The following is a 17,723-nucleotide window of genomic DNA, read 5'->3' as shown; positions in this document are numbered from 1 at the left end:
TCTAGAACTGAGGATGTGAAGTCACACATCTGATTGACAGTTAAGTCAATCAGTAATCTTGTTTTTTGCTACTGTCCACTGACTACCTCAAATGTTTTGGTACTATATCACCAATGAGGGTTGGGGCTGGTAGTGCTGCAGGGGATAAAACTCAAAAAGTTTAACTTTTGGCTAATGCTGAAATGATGTGCTGTATATACAGAGAGGGAAGTGTATGAAGATCTGGAAGCTATTATCAAGAGTGCCACCTACGCAATTGTACTGGATATCCACATTGCTTAACTGAAATACCAAATGAAACACTAGGGAGCACACATTTGAAATGCTGCTACAAGGCATTTTGGGGCCCATAGACAGATGGGTAAAAAGACATCACTAGAGCAGAGCTGTTGCAACAAGATATCTGTGCCAAGGTTTCCATGTGAGGAAAACAACCAAGTGGAACCTACTTTATGCATCAGTTCTCAGATTTTAACTGTTCCTTGAATATGTCATGTCTACACTTCTGTTGCAATAACTGAAAGCATGAGCTCAGGGAAAAATAATAAAGCTAATCCAACATCATATCTATCTATTCGTTTGGCAGGACTCATTACTGGAGAAAGAAAATGGAATACATTAATAATTTGACAAGTATTTAATAGACTGCAAGTGGAAAGTCGATTTCATTGAGATTGACATCCAATCACAATTGTCTAACATCTGTTATCACAAAATCTTTTTATAAAACGAAGCAGTCGCTGTTGTGCTTCATGCCAAAGTTTAAGTAAACTAACTCCCATAACTCCTATGAATTTCTCTCAGCTTAATTTAGTCTTTAGCATCACCATGCATTGCCGTATTGTTTAATAGCTACGGTCAAAGAGCCACAATCAAAGTTTTTTTTTTTTAAAGTATTCAGCCCATTTCTAGGCTACAGATATGCAATCAACCAGGAGGACCAAATCAAACATTACTAATGAATTTCGGGACCAATCACTGGCATCAAAAGCAAGGTAATGCTTGATAGATGTTATAGGATGTTGATTTTGATTGCAGTCAAGGACAAAAGCGCCTATTTGGGCCTACCACCATGGCTGTTTTTATTTTTATACTTCACCCCTTAGAGAACGGTAGATCCCCTTTTGGCAGATGCATGTACACTGATTTAAGGTTTATTACACTTAAAGACCAAATAGGTTCCAATATTGTCTTTTCGTTGCTTCAAGTTTCAGAATGAGTCCCATTTGTATTACATTTGCCACTGACGTTTGTGTGGTCTTTGAAAATAATAAAAATCATCAAAACGCTATCCAAACACAAAGAGCCCAATGCCGACTATCAGTAACACCACCTAACCTTGCTTAAGCCCCTCCCATTTATTGATTACAGTTGAGTTGGTGAGTTACCTCTGGAAGATCCTAGGCGAGACAGTGAAGACCTTCTGAAAGAGGGGTAACCAAAATAGCTGATGTCCTCAGAAAACATAGCATCAGCATCAATAATGACACTGGGATGGGCTGAGTGGATATCAGCATCCAACAGGGACATCAGGTCCTCTGCAGGGGACAAAACACAAAGGGATAAAGATTCTTAAACATTGTTAAGACCATGGATTTTTTTTCTTCCTACAACTACCACAAATACTGCCTGCAAAAGCTTTTATTTGTAAAGTACTGATATGATTCAATGGTATTGCAATGACATGACGTTGGGGCAAAATAATACTTTGAACCAATAATTCATATACTGCTTAGTCTACTAAATGTGGAAATATGTTGAGCAATGACCAAACCTGCAAATTAATTCATCAAATAGTGTTATGTAGGTGAGACAACTACCAGCTAGAAAAGGGGTAGGCGATATTACAATCTCACCTGTTAAAATCTAATCATGGTTAAACATCACAGGTAAATGGTGGGCATCATGATGTTACAGCAGCCTACATTCCTTGGACAATTTCCACATATACACTACCGTTCAAAAGTTTGGGATCACATTGAAATGTCCATATTTTTGAAGGAAAAGCACTGTACTGTTCAATGAAGATAACTTTAAACTAGTCTTAACTTTAAAGAAATACACTCTATACATTGCTAATGTGGTAAATGACTATTCTAGCTGCAAATGTCTGGTTTTTGGTGCAATATCTACATAGGTGCATACAGGCCCATTTCAAGCAACTATCACTCCAGTGTTCTAATGGTACAATGTGTTTGCTCATTGGCTCAGAAGGCTAATTGATGATTAGAAAACCCTTGTGCAATCATGTTCACACATCCGAAAACAGTTTAGCTCGTTACAGAAGCTACAAAACTGACCTTCCTTTGAGCAGATTGAGTTTCTGGAGCATCACATTTGTGGGGTCAATTAAACGCTCAAAATGGCCAGAAAAAGAGAACTTTCATCTGAAACTCGACAGTCTATTCTTGTTCTTAGAAATGAAGGCTATTCCATGCGAGAAATTGCTAAGAAATTGAAGATTTCCTACACCGGTGTGTACTACTCCCTTCAGAGGACAGCACAAACAGGCTCTAACCAGAGTAGAAAAAGAAGTGGGAGGCCGCGTTGCACAACTGAGCAAGAAGATAAGTACATTAGAGTCTCTAGTTTGAGAAACAGACGCCTCACACGTCCCCAACTGGCATCTTCATTAAATAGTACCCGCAAAACACCAGTATCAACATCTACAGTGAAGAGGCGGCTGCGGGATTCTGGGCTTCAGGGCAGAGTGGCAAAGAAAAAGCCATATCTGAGACTGACCAATAAAAGAAAAAGATTAAGATGGGCAAAAGAACACAGACATTGGACAGAGGAAGACTGGAAAAAAGTGTTGTGGACAGATGAATCCAAGTTTGAGGTGTTTGGATCACAAAGAAGAACGTTTGTGAGACGCAGAACAAATGAAAAGATGCTGGAAGAATGCCTGACGCCATCTGTTAAGCATGGTGGAGGTAATGTGATGGTCTGGGGTTGCTTTGGTGCTGGTAAGGTGGGAGATTTGTACAGGGTAAAAGGGATTCTGAATAAGGAAGGCTATCACTCCATTTTGCAACGCCATGCCATACCCAGTGGACAGCGCTTGATTGGAGCCAATTTCATCCTACAACAGGACAATGACCCTAAACACACCTCCAAATTGTGCAAGAACTATTTAGAGCAGAAGCAGGCAGTTGGTATTCTATCGGTAATGGAGTGGCCAGCGCAGTCACCAGATCTGAACCCCATTGAGCTGTTGTGGGAGCAGCTTGACCGTATGGTACGCAAGAAGTGCCCATCCAACCAATCCAACTTGTGGGAGCTGCTTCTGGAAGCGTGGGGTGCAATTTCTCCAGATTACCTCAACAAATTAACAGCTAGAATGCCAAAGGTCTGCAATGCTGTAATTGCTGCAAATGGAGGATTCTTTGACGAAAGCAAAGTTTGATGTAAAAAAAATCTTATTTCAAATACAAATCATTATTTCTAACCTTGTCAATGTCTCTACTCTATTTTCTATTCATTTCACAACATATGGTGGTGAATAAGTGTGACTTTTCATGGAAAACACAAAATTGTTTGGGTGATCCCAAACTTTTGAACGGTAGTGTAACTCTCACCATAGCTGTTTATATTCACTTCTTTCACCAAACTTCCACCATATAACCTTCCTATTAAACCATTCTGTATAAACAAAAACAGTGAATACATTGTAAACAATTAGAGGCACCCCCCTTGCCTTAAAAGCCATACTGCCACCAAATGCGCATGAAAATAAAGTGTGCTGCTTTTGTTTTATCCCCCCCCCTTTTCCTCCCTAATTGAATTTGGCTAACTACACCACCCTTCTGAGCCATCCCGGTCACTGCTCCACCCCCTCTGTTGATCCAGGGAGGGCTGCAGACTACCACATGCTTCCTCTGATACATGTGGAAACGCTAGCTGCTTCTTTTCACCTAACAGTGAGGAGTTTCACCAGGGGGACGTAGCACGTGGGAGGATCATACTATTTCCCCCAGTTCCCCCTCCCCCCTGAACAGGCACCCCGACCGACCAGAGGAGGCACTAGTACAGCGACCAGAACACATACCCACATCTGGCTTCCCACCCACAGACACGGCCAATTGTGTCTGTAGGGACACCTGACCAAGCCAGAGGTAACATGGAGATTCGAACCCGTGATCCACGTGTTAGTAGGCAACGGAATAGACCGCCACGCCACCCAGACACCCAGTGTGCTACTTTTGTAAATAAAGAACTGAAAATGGCTAATGTGTTTGTGATGGAAGAAATCAAGTTTTAACTGTTATTTGAAACTGGTTTGGAATTCGTAAATGCAAAGATGCATAAAGGAAAATCCTTTCTAAAGGTTACAAATAGGAATGTTTTACCTATTATTGAACTAATGAATGTTAGTAATCTCTAAAAGGAAATGCCAGCATTTGTGCACGTTTTATGCATTTTTTTTTTACACATTTGTAGTTAATGGGCTAAAACACACAAAAACAGATATGTCCCATTCAAGGGAAGAAATGGCTTAACATCTTGCTCATGTAGTTTGAGGGACACACTCCATATAATGAAAATCAAGCTATGGCATTTAGTTATGGAAGCCACATATCTAGCATGGATTATATTGCCTAGCTACCTAGTTGTTAGTTATTTGGAAATTGTTAGCAACTAGCCTTAGCAAAGCAAAATGGAAATATCTAAAGTACACTGGTGAATTTTGAAAACTAAAAATATTGTGATAGCTTATACATAACGCCAACTCCTGCATATAATGTCCTCCTTGTCACAACTTTCAGTTTTCAACAGACCTCCAGGCAGGTAGGACTCGCTGGCAGTGTCATCGCCATCATCTCCGTCTTCATCATCCCGGCTCAGCAGATTGTTGACAGCTAAGTTGACGTCGAGGTTGGTCCTCTGGAGCTCCCGAATGATCACACTTCTGGACTTGCCCTGGAGGACAACCTGGGCCTGGGGAAGAAGAACATGGGAGCAGGGAAGGACAACTGGCATTAATGATCCATTAGCGATTGCAGAAGCAACTTTTCTGTCACTCCATCTCTCATCTATTATATGTATGAAGATCTACAGAAAGACTAAAATCTGAAAAGAAATTATTTTCAATCAGGAGAGGCACTGTGTGAATACAAGATAGGGATGTGATGGTACACATATTCGTACCGAACATTTTGGTATTATCATTATTACATTTTCAGTATGAATTCAGTTTGGTTCGGCACCCATGTGTACCGAACAAATGCAGCATTGTTTTAACCACTGCACGTGCGGAAGTTTTGTGAGCGGAATTTAATTCAAAACTCAGAATTTTCTCCCTAGCAACTTTCCCAAAAGGCCAGATGTTGTACATTCATCCACCCACTAAGCATGTGCACACACACGCACATGTCACATAGAGATTGCCAGTAATAAAGCTCAGCACAGCCTCATAGTTATGGTGAACGCAGACAAACCAGTTTAGCAGATCTGTCCTTTCTGCGAACAACGTAGACAAGTTAATTTTACTTTTTAAAAAAATCTATATAGGAAAATACAATGAATCTCAGTACAAACTGGTACAAGTACAAGTTTAATACAGGTCAAGTACAATTAATTTTCTAAATGTCTATATACATGCTCAATTATCCAGGTAAGAAAAATCGCAGAAAGTTGAATCAGTTCATCTGGATACAATGTTTATTGACAAATGTGTTTCATCACTTATCTAAATGACCTCTTCAGTCTAAACTGACTGCAGGTATCCCCACCCTCATAAACAAACAGTTGCATAACGATTGAAACCAACGATTACTTTCATTTCATTGGAACACAATTCATTATTGCTGCCACCGCGACCCAACCCCGAAAAGCGAGTGAAGATGAGATGAGATGATTAGTTTCATATGCAAATATGGTGTGACCATTAACTAGAGTCACAATGCCATGTGTACTATTCACAGAGGATTTGGGAATGTTTGCAATTACAGCATTGTAAGATGATGAAAGTTGTACTCTTGGGTCCTCCCCTCAGTTCAGGGATGGTCGTTCCCTCTTCACATAGATGGCCTCGACTCCCCGTTCAAACCAGTGTTCTTCCCTATCAAGGATGTGCACAACCCCATCCTTGAAAGAGTTGCCACTGGCCTGTAGATGGGTGTAGACTGCGGAGTCCTGGCCTGACGCGTCGGCTCTCCTGTGTTGTGCAATCCTCTTGGCCAGAGTCTGTTTAGTTTCCCCAATATACAAGTCACGGCAATCCTCCCGGCACTTAACAGCGTACACTATATTGCTGTTTGTGCCAAGGGACCCAATCCTTGGGGTGGACCAATTTCTGGCACAGTGCGTTTTGGGGTTTGAAAACAACCGAGACGCGGTGTTTGGAAAATACAAGTCTCAACTTTTCCGACACTCGCGTCACATACAGAATCCCCACTCGTTTATGCTTAGGCAGCTATTGTTCTTCTCCTCGCCTCGATTTGCTGGACGTCTTCCTGGATTTGACAAACGCCCAGTTAGGATAACCACACTTAACCAGTGCCTGTTTAATGTGGGATTTCTCCCCTTCCCTGGCCGCTGTATCGGTGGGGATGTTGTCAGCTCGGTGGTACAGCATCCTGATGACTCCTAGTTTGTGCTCCAGTGGATGATGAGAGTCAAACCTTAAGTACTGATTAGTATGTGTTGGTTTACGGTAAACATCAACAATCCAATGTCCCCCCATCACCAATTGCAATTTGACAGTCTAAGCAGGCTAACCTGTCATTTTTCACATCCTTCCAGGTGAACTTGATGTGGTTGTCCACAGAGTTAATGTAGTTAGTGAAATGTGGTATGTCCTGAGATTTAATTTTAACCCAGGTACACGGTCAATTTAGACTGAAGAGGTCGCTTAGATTAATGATGAACCATATCCGTCAATAAACGTATTCAGATGAACTGGTTGACCTTTCTTTGATTTTGTCTTGATCCATGCTCAATAATCCAGGTAAGAAAATCAGGAAGGTTGAATCAATTCATCTGGATACAACGTTTATTGACAGATACTTTTCACTAATCAACTAAGTGACATTTTCAGTCGAAACTGACTGCAGGTATCCCCACCCCTTATACAAAATACAGCTACGTAACGACCGAAACCAACAACCAATTTCATATGCAAATGTGCCAACATGGGTGTGACCATTAACTAGTGTTTCAATGGCAATGTGTACTATTCACAGAAGATTTGGAAATGTTTGCAATCACAGCATTGAAAGAAAGATGGCAACAGATGTACCCCCCCACCCCCCAGCTCAGGGATGGTTGAACGGGGAGTCAAAGAGGCCATCTATGTGAAGAGGGAACAACCATCACTGAACCGGGGGGGGGGGGGGGGGGGGACAAGAGTATATCGGTCACCATCTTACAATATTGTGATTGCAACCATTCCCAATCCCCTGTGAACAGCACACATTGCCATTGTAACTCTAGTTAATAGTCAAGGCAATTTGCATATGAAACCAATCGCTGTTTTCGGTCGTTATGCCACTGTATTGTTCATAAGGGTGGGGATACCTACAGTCAGTTAAGACTGAAGCGGTGACTTAGATGAGTGATGAAACATTTCTCTTAAACTGAGAGTCTCAGAGAAAACTTTCTGTAATTTTCTAAATGCTGCACCTTAATGGATGTTTATTTCATTGTGTTGTTATTTATTTGAGAGAATATTTACTTTGGTTTACTTTCAAGTAAATGTTCGAGAATCAGGAAGCAAGAACACTCTTTGTCATTTCACTTCATGCACTTACGTACATAAAACGAAACGAAATGCCGTTTCCCCCAGCCCACAGCAGTACAACACAAAGACAAAAACACATTCAGAAACTACAAGAACACATATATCCAAACTAAAAAAAAAAAATCAATGTCCAAGGGAATCAACACCAGCCAGGATGACTGTCAAAACCGCCGGTCTGCATGGGTTAGCATTTAGCTTAGCCCACCCCGCTTCCGCATCCTGTCAACCACCCTCAGTGTTTCCTCCTCGGGCGCAGCTCTAGGCAGGGGCCGTGGTCCCCGGGCCCACTGAACAAAGCAGACCAAGCTCTCCCGGCTGATCCAGCACCAGCTCTCCTAACCAGACACCCTCGACACACCTCCCCGCACTCCTCACGACAACATCAAAAACACCACAGTCAATGCCAGGTGAGGCCGCCGCCAGACCGCCCTCAGTGTTATCGGAACTTCCGGTCTGCATGGACTAGCAGTTAGCTTAGCTTGCCCCGCTCTCCCAGACATCAAATGAAGACAAAACTTAGACGCAGACTTGGACAAAGACACTGCATGGACAGTACTGGATGAGGCCGCTGCAAATGTGAACTCGCACCACCTTCCTCCAACACCGCCACTGGGTGAGGCCACTGCAAACGTGAATTCGCAGTCATCGTCTCACACCGGAAGCAGTTGCAGCAGTATTGACAGACTTTTTTTATTTAAGAAAGAAAGAGCCATAGTTTGTTCAGTAAACCACTGTTTAATAATTAATAAAAAAAAGAATCAATTTTGTTTTGATTTTTTTTCTCTGCGCTACACCGAACTGTGATTTTTGTGTACCGTTATACCCCTTGTACAAGACTGGTTTTTGAGAGGGAATGTGCAAAATAAATGACTGCACCTCCAACTAAGAACATCAGAAAACAGTGCATTGGAAGATGCTAAGGTAACTAGGGTATGTGAAAATTACAGGAAAGAAAAAGGTTGAGAAGATATGTGCAGCATGCATATTCTGCATTTGTTTTCTTCACTTAAGATGTCGACATCCAACGGTATAATTTGTTTCAATAACCTAAACCATTAATAAAAAAAATATAGTCAGAAAAAATATATAGTGTAAGTGGGATATATTTTTTTACCTGAGAGATAAGTTCTTCAGGAATGACAGAGGCTGGGATGACTGGCTGAGGCTGGCTACCAAGAAGGCCAGAGCCACGGTCCCTCCCTGTGCGTATCACCCTGGTCTGCCGACGAGAGTCTCGGGCTGCTGTTGACGATCTGCCAGAGGTACCACCTCCTCCCCCGCCTCCTCCACCTCCTCCACTGCTGCCACCTCCTGCTCCTCCTCCCCCTGTACCTCCACCACTCCCACCTCCTCCACTGCCTCCATTTACACCAGAGCTCCAGCGACTCCTGTTACAGAGAGCATAAGGCCGGTCAGATCAGCCTGCCAACGAAGTCATCTAACTAAGAGAGACTCAAACACATATAGATAGATACACAGAGCAGCGGAGAGGAGAGAAAGGATATTTTGTATTAGCAGCATTACAGGGAAAGCACCAAACTAGTGAGCGACTCCTCAATTTTACCAGATAATTAAAGAGAGAATGTACTGAAAGACTGACTAAATTGCAAGCACAATTTGATATTCAAATCACTACATCAAAATAGTCAACATTACAAGCAGATTGAGATGGTTATTCTGAAGCTCATTAGTTCTGCACCACCTCAGTATGAAAACCAACTTCGCCATTTCCAGATATTGGCTTAAAGGGGGAATGGGTTCTCCTGTGGTTATCAGTAGCCATAAACACCACTATAAATGCAATAAAAGAGGCTGCAAATTACAATTGGCCAAGAACAGCAACTTTTTTTTGCTTTTTATGTATGAATACATGTATTGGACACATTGATACAGTTCACAGTAACCTGTTTGTTTACTATTTTAGGATGGGTGGCATTGGCCTGAGGGGGAATCAACACCTAACCCTTGCAGCATCAGTGCCATGCTCTGCACATAGAGCTTTCACAGGACCATTTTTTCCTGTCAACCCTGCCAGAACTTACCCAAGGGTGTTGCCTGCCAGTCTGCCCAGTGTGTCAGAACCAGACAGGAACCAGGGCGGATCACTAGTCCTGCCTGGCCTGGAGCTCCTTCCTGTCCCTGAACCACTGCTCAACTTTGAACTGAAAACAAGAGATGGAAGATCAGTTACAAACCTACAGAAGTCCCACACAGGACCAAAAGAACTTTTTTTTTTCTACCTGGGTGAACAAGATAAAATTAACCCAGGTTTGTTGGAAAATGAGCCCCCCAGTTGGGGCTATATTTCTTTTGAATATTAGATTGCAAACAGGACGGAGTACGGTGGAGACTAGCATGGCAACACCCTTGGGAATCTGAATTGGCTGCAACTCGTTCCTCCTTCAAGACTTTTCCCTTTTTTAAAGGTGCTTGGGGTTTTAGGGCTGCAATTGCTTTCTCCTATATGAAGATAAATCTATATAATGTAAATTCCTGAAACTAATTATCACTAGGTTAACATTTATTCTCGATATATGTAGTTTAACTAAACTGTTTGTATGAATTGTTTCCTGTGCGCAAAAGCAAAGTGTCATAATAATTAAATTTAATTGATTGAAAAATCTAAAGTACAACCGAGTTGACAACTTTGCAAGCAGATATAGTACACCAAAATCACAGCCAATTTTGAATTGAGCTATTTCCCACCAAAATTATGCATCATTTTCCATGACAATGAAATATACAAACAGGCTTATAAATTATTCACAGATAAATAGAAGAAGAAATTTAACAGAAAACAAGCCAGGACACTAGATGCAATTTAGTTGCCATTCACAATGTAAGAGTATATCATGTAGGCTGAAAAACTTGCCCAATAAAACAGTCTACAGTGCTCTCTTTCATATGCTTCCCTGCAAGCCACAAAGATGCTGAATACAAAACTATTACCATTTAAAAATGTCTCATTTTATTTTGCAAGTTTGTGCAAGGCAACAAAACATTTATTCTGCAGAAAAGCTGAAAACATAGTGGCTCCATTACCCCTCAAACTTTCACGGCCCGATTCACATGCAAGTAACAAAGCTAGAAGAGTTTTGAAAATTCTGGAATGATGCTTGATTACTGCTTTGGAGGTAAGACCTATAGGACTATCCATGAGACAGTAACCAAAAACACAGCTAACAGGCGACAAGAAACCTAGCAACTAGAAAAATACTTTTATAGAACATTATGCACAGAGTTATAAATGCAGTTGGTTTTCAGGCGGCTACATGTAATGAATATATTGGGAATAGAATAGCCTTTGTTTTTTTATGTTTTCTTTTTTATGTTTTATTAACCTGGGGAATAGTGGAGAAGCCAGCAACAATGCTATTTCTTAAACTGAAAAAAAAATCTTATGGGAGCTACAATGGCTGCATCAATGGAAAAAAAATCAGTGAAAATCAGCTCTGCCATGAGAATCACAGCATAATTAGCACTATAACCTCAATAAGCATGATAACAAAGCTTCCTCCAGTCGAACAGAAGTCTCTTAATGTGACTTAAAATGTAGGAACAGAACTAGTGTAGAAGACATACAGAAAACCTTTGCAGTGTGCAGTCATGACATTTTATTGAAAGTACAACCATGCACATTTAAGAAATAAAAAAAACTAAGTCAAAAAAGGGCACAAGCGCTAAACGGAATTCATGTCACTGCAACCACTAGCATAAGCTCAAAGCATGCTCCATGCATCTTAAAAGTCATCATCAATGGGCATAGATTTTCTAACGCCTTGCTAAAGATAAAAAGGGTTCATGGAAAGAGCCAAACATAAAAACTTCACTCACCCATCACTGCCATCTGGTTTGCTAAGCTCCAGTCGATCAGGCTGGACGGCAAAGCTGATTCTACACACACGCCCATCCTGAAAGAGATACATCATCCATGCTGCTCAATGTGACGCACTTGAATGAATAAAGTTGATTCTGAAGTTGCTTTACAGTTTGACTAACAGTATCATTCCAAAATAGGGAGAACACTGTACCATAAAAGACTCAAAATCCTGTCTGAAGGGCACAACCTAGTGTTTAGTAAATACCTTAAAACTAGTTACACAAATGGAAAAGCTTCAGAAAGTCTTTCAACCTCTGCCTTTCAGGCTTTATTATAATAATAATAATGTAAAATGCTACGTTTCCTAAATTTTTATTGACCGGATTGGAGTTTATCTAGGGCTGACCCCAAGTGCTTTGAAGCCTTCGATCGTTGCCATGGTAATCAGCACAAAATCAGTACCTGATTTTTTTTTTTTTCCCCAGGAGACGTTAAACAGCAGTTGGCAATATGGAATGGGAAAAACGTCAAAGAAAGTTGAATCAGTTCATATGGACACAACATTTATTGAGAAAGAAACGTTTCAATACTCATCTAAGTGACCTCTTAGACCGTCCCCTGCTCGGTTTAGGGATGGTCGTTCCCTCTTCACATAGATAGCTTCTTTGACTCCCCGTTAAAATCAGCATTCCTCCCTATCAAGGATGTCCTTGAAAGAGTGGCAACTGGCCTGTAGATGGGTGTAGACTGATGAGTCCCGGCCTGACGTGTTAGCTCTTCTGTGTTGTGCCATCCTCTTGGCCAGCGTCTGCTTAGTTTCCCCAATGTACAAATCACGGCAATCCTCCTGGTACTTAACAGCGTACACTATATTGCTCCATATGAAATTACTAAGGGCTAAGGGTTGCTCCATACAAAACTCCTCTCCCTGGGCATCCGGGTGACATGGTGGTCTATTCTGTTGCCTACCGACTTGGGCATCGGCAGTTCAAATCCCTGTGTTACCTCTTGCTTGGTCGGGTGTCCCTACAGACACAATTGGCCGTGTCTGCGAGTGGGAAGCCAGATGTGGGTATGTGTCCTGGTCGCTGCACTAGCGCCCCCTCTGGTCGGTCGGGGCACCTATTTCTATTTCGGCGGGGGGGAATAGCGTGATCCTCCCACAAGCTACGTCGCCTGGCAAAACTCCTCACTGTCAGGTGAAAAGAAGTGGCTGGTGACTCCACATGTATCGGAGGAGGCATGGGGTAGTCTGCAGCCCTCCCTGGATTGGCAGAGGGGGTGGAGCAGAGATCGGGACAGCTTGGAAAAGTGGAGTAAGTGGCCAGATACAATTGGGGAGAAAAAGGGGGGAAATTTTAAAAAAAAAACCTTCTCCCTAGTGTTTCTCTCAAAAAATTTAAGATCACTCGCCAACAAAATGGATGAGCTCAGACTGAGTATCGCTACACAGAGAACTACAAAGGACTGCTGTGTTCTAATTTTCACAGAGATGTGGCTGAATCACAACATACCAGCTGCCATAGTTGAGCTATCAGGCCGCTCACTCCATCGCGCCGACAGAACATCTGACTCTGGTAAGAAATCAGGTGGTGGACTTTGTGATTACATAAATGAAGTATGGTGCACAAACATGACTATAATTGATAAATTCTGCTCTCTAGACCTGGAATATCTAATGCTTAAGTGCTGACCATTTCACTTGCCCAGGGAATATACAGTTTTTGTTGTCATGGCAGTATACATACCACAACAGGCTAATGCTAAGCTAGCGCTTGCATACGTGTGACGCCATCAGTAAACAACAGAACACACACTCTGATGGAGTTTTCATCATTCCTGGGGACTTCAACCAAATGAGCCTCAGAAATGTTCTTCCCAGATTCTATCAACATATCAAATTCACAACTGGGGGAAAAACACCTTAGATCATGTCTATACTAACATAAAGGACGCCTACAGGGCCATACTCCACCCCCACCTTGGAGAGTCAGACCACCTCTCTTTGTTTCTTGTCCCAGCACACAAAGCCCTTGCTATCAGTGCAAAGCCAACCTGTAGGACAGTTAAGGTTTGGCCTGAGGGAGCCATCTCTCAACTTCAGGACTGTTTTGAACCATAGAATGGAGTACAATTGCCCATCAGATAGACTTGGAGGGGTACACTTCATCTATATTGTCATACATTAAAGAGAGACTGACATGCCCATTATGAATACATTTTTTAACATTGGGGGTTTCAATCACAACCAAAAATAGGTGTGGTTTTAAGAATTTAAAGCTACTGGCTACTGTCCTCCTGGGTGGGTGGGGCTCGGTACTGCTCGTCACTTGTTATTTACAAAAAATGTCGGATAGTGAGAGCAAGATCCTCTGTAAGGATTACAGTTTCAAGGAGGATTCGGTGATACAAATATCTGTTAGGTAGATAGATGATAGATATTTAGACAGACAGACAGACAGACAGATAGACAGATAGACAGATAGATAGATAGATAGATAGATAGATAGATAGATAGATAGATAGATAGATAGATAGATAGATAGATAGATAGATAGATAGCAATACGTCGTAGCAAGATCGATAATAAAGTCTCAGAAAAATAGCACAAACTCGAGCCAAGTAGCTAGCAGGAGGGGGTGAAAGAACGGCTTCTCCGTGGTTTTATAGCATCTCGCTATGGACACACCCTATATGCAAATTGACTGGTGTCTACGTATCCACTGGCACAACTTGACATTGGACACCATCTACAGTCAATCACAGATCTCTCTCGAGTGGCCGCAGATGCGCTGTTTTGGCCACTGAATTTCTCCATGGTCACATTCCAACTCGGAACATAGCCTATCAATTGTAATTTTCAGATTTTGATGTCAGTATCACTTTAACTACTGCATGGACAATGTCACTGTTAGCAAAAGGCTCCGAGTGTACCCAAATGAGAACCCACGGATGATGAGCAAAGTCAAATGGCTGCTCAGGGCAAGAGACAGAGACACAGCTTATAAATCAGGAGACACTTCAGTCTACGGTGTTGTCAGAGCAAACCTTAAGAGGTATCAGATCTGCAAAACACAACTACAAACTACGAATAGAGGAGGGCTTCAACAGTAACTCCAACTCATGGAGGATGTGGCAAGGCATCCAGGCGGCCTGGATAAACAACACAGGGTAAATAACACACAGCATAAGGGGAAATAACACACAGCATACACCAGCCAACAACACTGCCAACCTAGCGGTGGAACTTAACTTCTTTGCTCGGTTTGACAAAGACAATAACCAACCTCCAGTCGGTTTCAAACTGTTGGGAAATCCACAGACCCTTGTTCTACACACTCCAGAGGTGTGGTGCAGTGGGGCCTGATGGTGTACAAGGGCATGTACTCCAGGCCTATGCAGACCAGCTAGCAGAGGTATTTACACACATTTTCAACCTCTCTCTATCCTTATGCACAGTCCCCGCATGCCTCAAATCCAGCACCATCGTGCTCGTTCTCAAAAAATTTGTGGTAGCCTATCCCAACGACTATCGGACAGTCGCTCTAAACCATCATCTCAAAATGCTTTGAACAGCTGGTACTCACCCATATCAAAGACACTGTCCCAGCTGATCTAGGCTAACACCAGTTTGCCTACCGGGCAAACAGACCGACTGAGGATGCCATGTGTGGCTCTAAATAAAGCCCTCTCTCACCTGGAAAAACCCAACACCTACGCCAGGATTCTCTTTGCTGATTACAGCTTGGCGTTTAACACCATAATACCAAACAAGCTGGTTGACAAACTCCATAAACTAGGATTAACTCCCTCCATATGCAACTGGATACTAGACTTCCTCACCAACTACCCTCAGACTGTAAAACTGGGCAAGCATACATCCTCCACATTCACACTGAGCACCGGTGTCCCTCAGGGTTGTGTGCTGAGCCCCCACCTTTATGCACTGTTCACACATGACTGCCAATCCATCCACAACTACAACACTACTGTTAAATTTGCAGCTGATATGACAGTTATCAGGCTCATATCAGACAATGATGAAGTGGCATACAGGGAGGAGGTTCAGAACCTGACAACGTGGTGTGCCAACAACCTAGTCTTAAACAACAAAAAGACCAAGGAGACTATCATGGACTTTAGGACCTCCAAGAAGATCATAAACAGTCCTGTCCACATCAACATATGGTCCCTAGCTCCAGGTTCCTGGGAGTCACCATCACGGAGGACCTCTCCTGGGCTGAAAAGACTTTAACAGTGATGAGCAAGGCACAACAACACATTTATTTTCTGAGGAGGCTAAGGAGAAAAAGCTGCTTGTCAACTTTTATAGATGCTCCATCGAGAGCATCCTAACAAACTACATGACAGCTTGGTACAGCAGCTGCACCAAAGCTAATAAAAAAGCCCTCCAGTGTGTTGTGGAAACAGCACAGGACATTGTTGGCATTGAGCTGCCTTCACTTGAACATCTTCACAGCATTCGCTGTGTGAGGAGGGCTAAGAACATCATAAAAGATATTACACATCCTGGACACCATCTGTTTCAGCCCCTTCCATCAGGTAGGCACTTCCGATCAATACACATATGCACCAACACTGAAAAAAAGCTTATTTCCAAAAGCTGTGGCACTAATGAACTCAGACATCTCCTCAGTCCGACAAGACTGATGTGCTGCCACCATTGGGCACATGCAATATTTGCAATATTTACTGACACGTCACTTTAAGCTACTTCATATCTGTCCACTGCACCTTTGCTGCATTTTTGCTAATGTTTTTGCACCTCGTACGTTGTATTTTATTAACTGTATTGTATTTTATACCTTATACTGCTTATATTTTGCATTTATATTGTTTAGACTGTTTTTTTTTATTGCTGACATTTTATATTTTCTTATCTCTTATGTATGCACCCTTTTGAGGTTGACACAACTGCAATTTCGTTGTACTTAAATGACAATAGGGTTCTTAAATCTTGAATCTTTTGGTTCAAATAAAGGCATTAACTGTTAAGGATTCTATTATATACAGTACTGTTGTTTGTATTGTTATTTGTTAATAAAAAACTTTTTCCAAAAGGTTTGGTGTTTTTTTATGCATGTTTGTAATCCTGAGGGATTTGGTTGAACAAGGTCCTCTCTATGCACTTTTTGTGACTTCCTGTGACAATTTTTCTTATCATGGATAAATTATAGACCTACATAAATGCTCATAATAAGAGGCTCTGAATCAGAGACAACGCCCGACAAAGTGCTGTGAAACAGAACCGCAGAAACAGCATACTAGCTCCGACAAATTTAAGATTTGAGATTTATACTTCATTTATAATTTTTTTATTGTCATGTCTCAGTACTCGCATACATTGAGAGGAAATTCATCCTCTACATTTAACCCTTCCTATACACTAGGAGCAGCGGGCAGGGACCAACTCCAGTTCCAAATTCCATCAGCTATTTGCCTAAGTCTAGAACGTTTTACAACCTGTTATAACAACAATACTTTAACGAGATAGCCATAACAGCAGGCTTAACAGTGTAATACTCACGACATTTTTACAATTTTTTTTTACCTATTACCGACAAAGTAAAGAATGAAAAATAAATGAACGAACTGTAATAAATAGAACAAGGTAGCGCATTTATAACAACAGCAGCACAGTTGAGCTCTTCCAGCATTTCGTCCTCCCTTTAACAGCCAACATGTACTGACGCGTGACGTCACTGCTGTGCTTGAGAGGGATGTCACGCGCCCAAGCTGAGACGGTATATATTTCCACATGCAATTAAAAAGCATAAATAAAAAATAAAATAAAAAAAGCATAAATAAAGTGCGAGAATGTGCCGACAAAATGTATTGATGCAGTTCACCTCTATTATTAAAAAAAAGAAAAAAGAATATCCGAATCCTAAAATTGAAAACCGAATACCTAACGAACAAATATCCAGATAGCTGAAAATTGGGGTCCAGCCCTATGATTTTCCCAAATCGTTCAGCCCTAACATGAACGCAGCACGCTAACTCTCGTTAATTATTCACGATTTCATGTAAAGGTACACTGACAAAAAGCCTTATTTCTTTTCATGAGCAAGTGATTTCACTTTGAAAGTGCAATTTAGTTTTAATAGTCTATGGCTGTAATTTATCACAGCATCATAGCTA

At 41.7% G+C, this 17,723-nt stretch overlaps 1 protein-coding gene across 7 annotated transcripts in view; it reads right to left on the bottom strand.

The window, feature by feature from the left end:
* ubr5 (ubiquitin protein ligase E3 component n-recognin 5) overlaps nt 1-17,723 on the bottom strand; it is a 66,941-nt gene that overhangs the window by 43,055 nt on the left and 6,163 nt on the right. For all 7 annotated transcript variants that reach the window (XM_056286006.1, XM_056286007.1, XM_056286009.1 and 4 more), the window contains exons 4-8: nt 11,576-11,652; nt 9,784-9,903; nt 8,856-9,129; nt 4,779-4,938; nt 1,389-1,538 (exon numbers count right to left, since the gene is read on the bottom strand). In XM_056286006.1, coding sequence (XP_056141981.1) covers nt 1,389-1,538; nt 4,779-4,938; nt 8,856-9,129; nt 9,784-9,903; nt 11,576-11,652 — 781 coding nt within the window. The remainder of the gene's footprint in view (nt 1-1,388; nt 1,539-4,778; nt 4,939-8,855; nt 9,130-9,783; nt 9,904-11,575; nt 11,653-17,723) is intronic.

The sequence above is a fragment of the Lampris incognitus genome, chromosome 9, assembly GCF_029633865.1.
Source record: "Lampris incognitus isolate fLamInc1 chromosome 9, fLamInc1.hap2, whole genome shotgun sequence".
Classification (NCBI taxonomy): domain Eukaryota; kingdom Metazoa; phylum Chordata; class Actinopteri; order Lampriformes; family Lampridae; genus Lampris; species Lampris incognitus.
The sequence above is the reverse complement of the archived record's forward strand: the minus strand, read 5'-3'. Positions and strand labels throughout refer to the sequence as shown.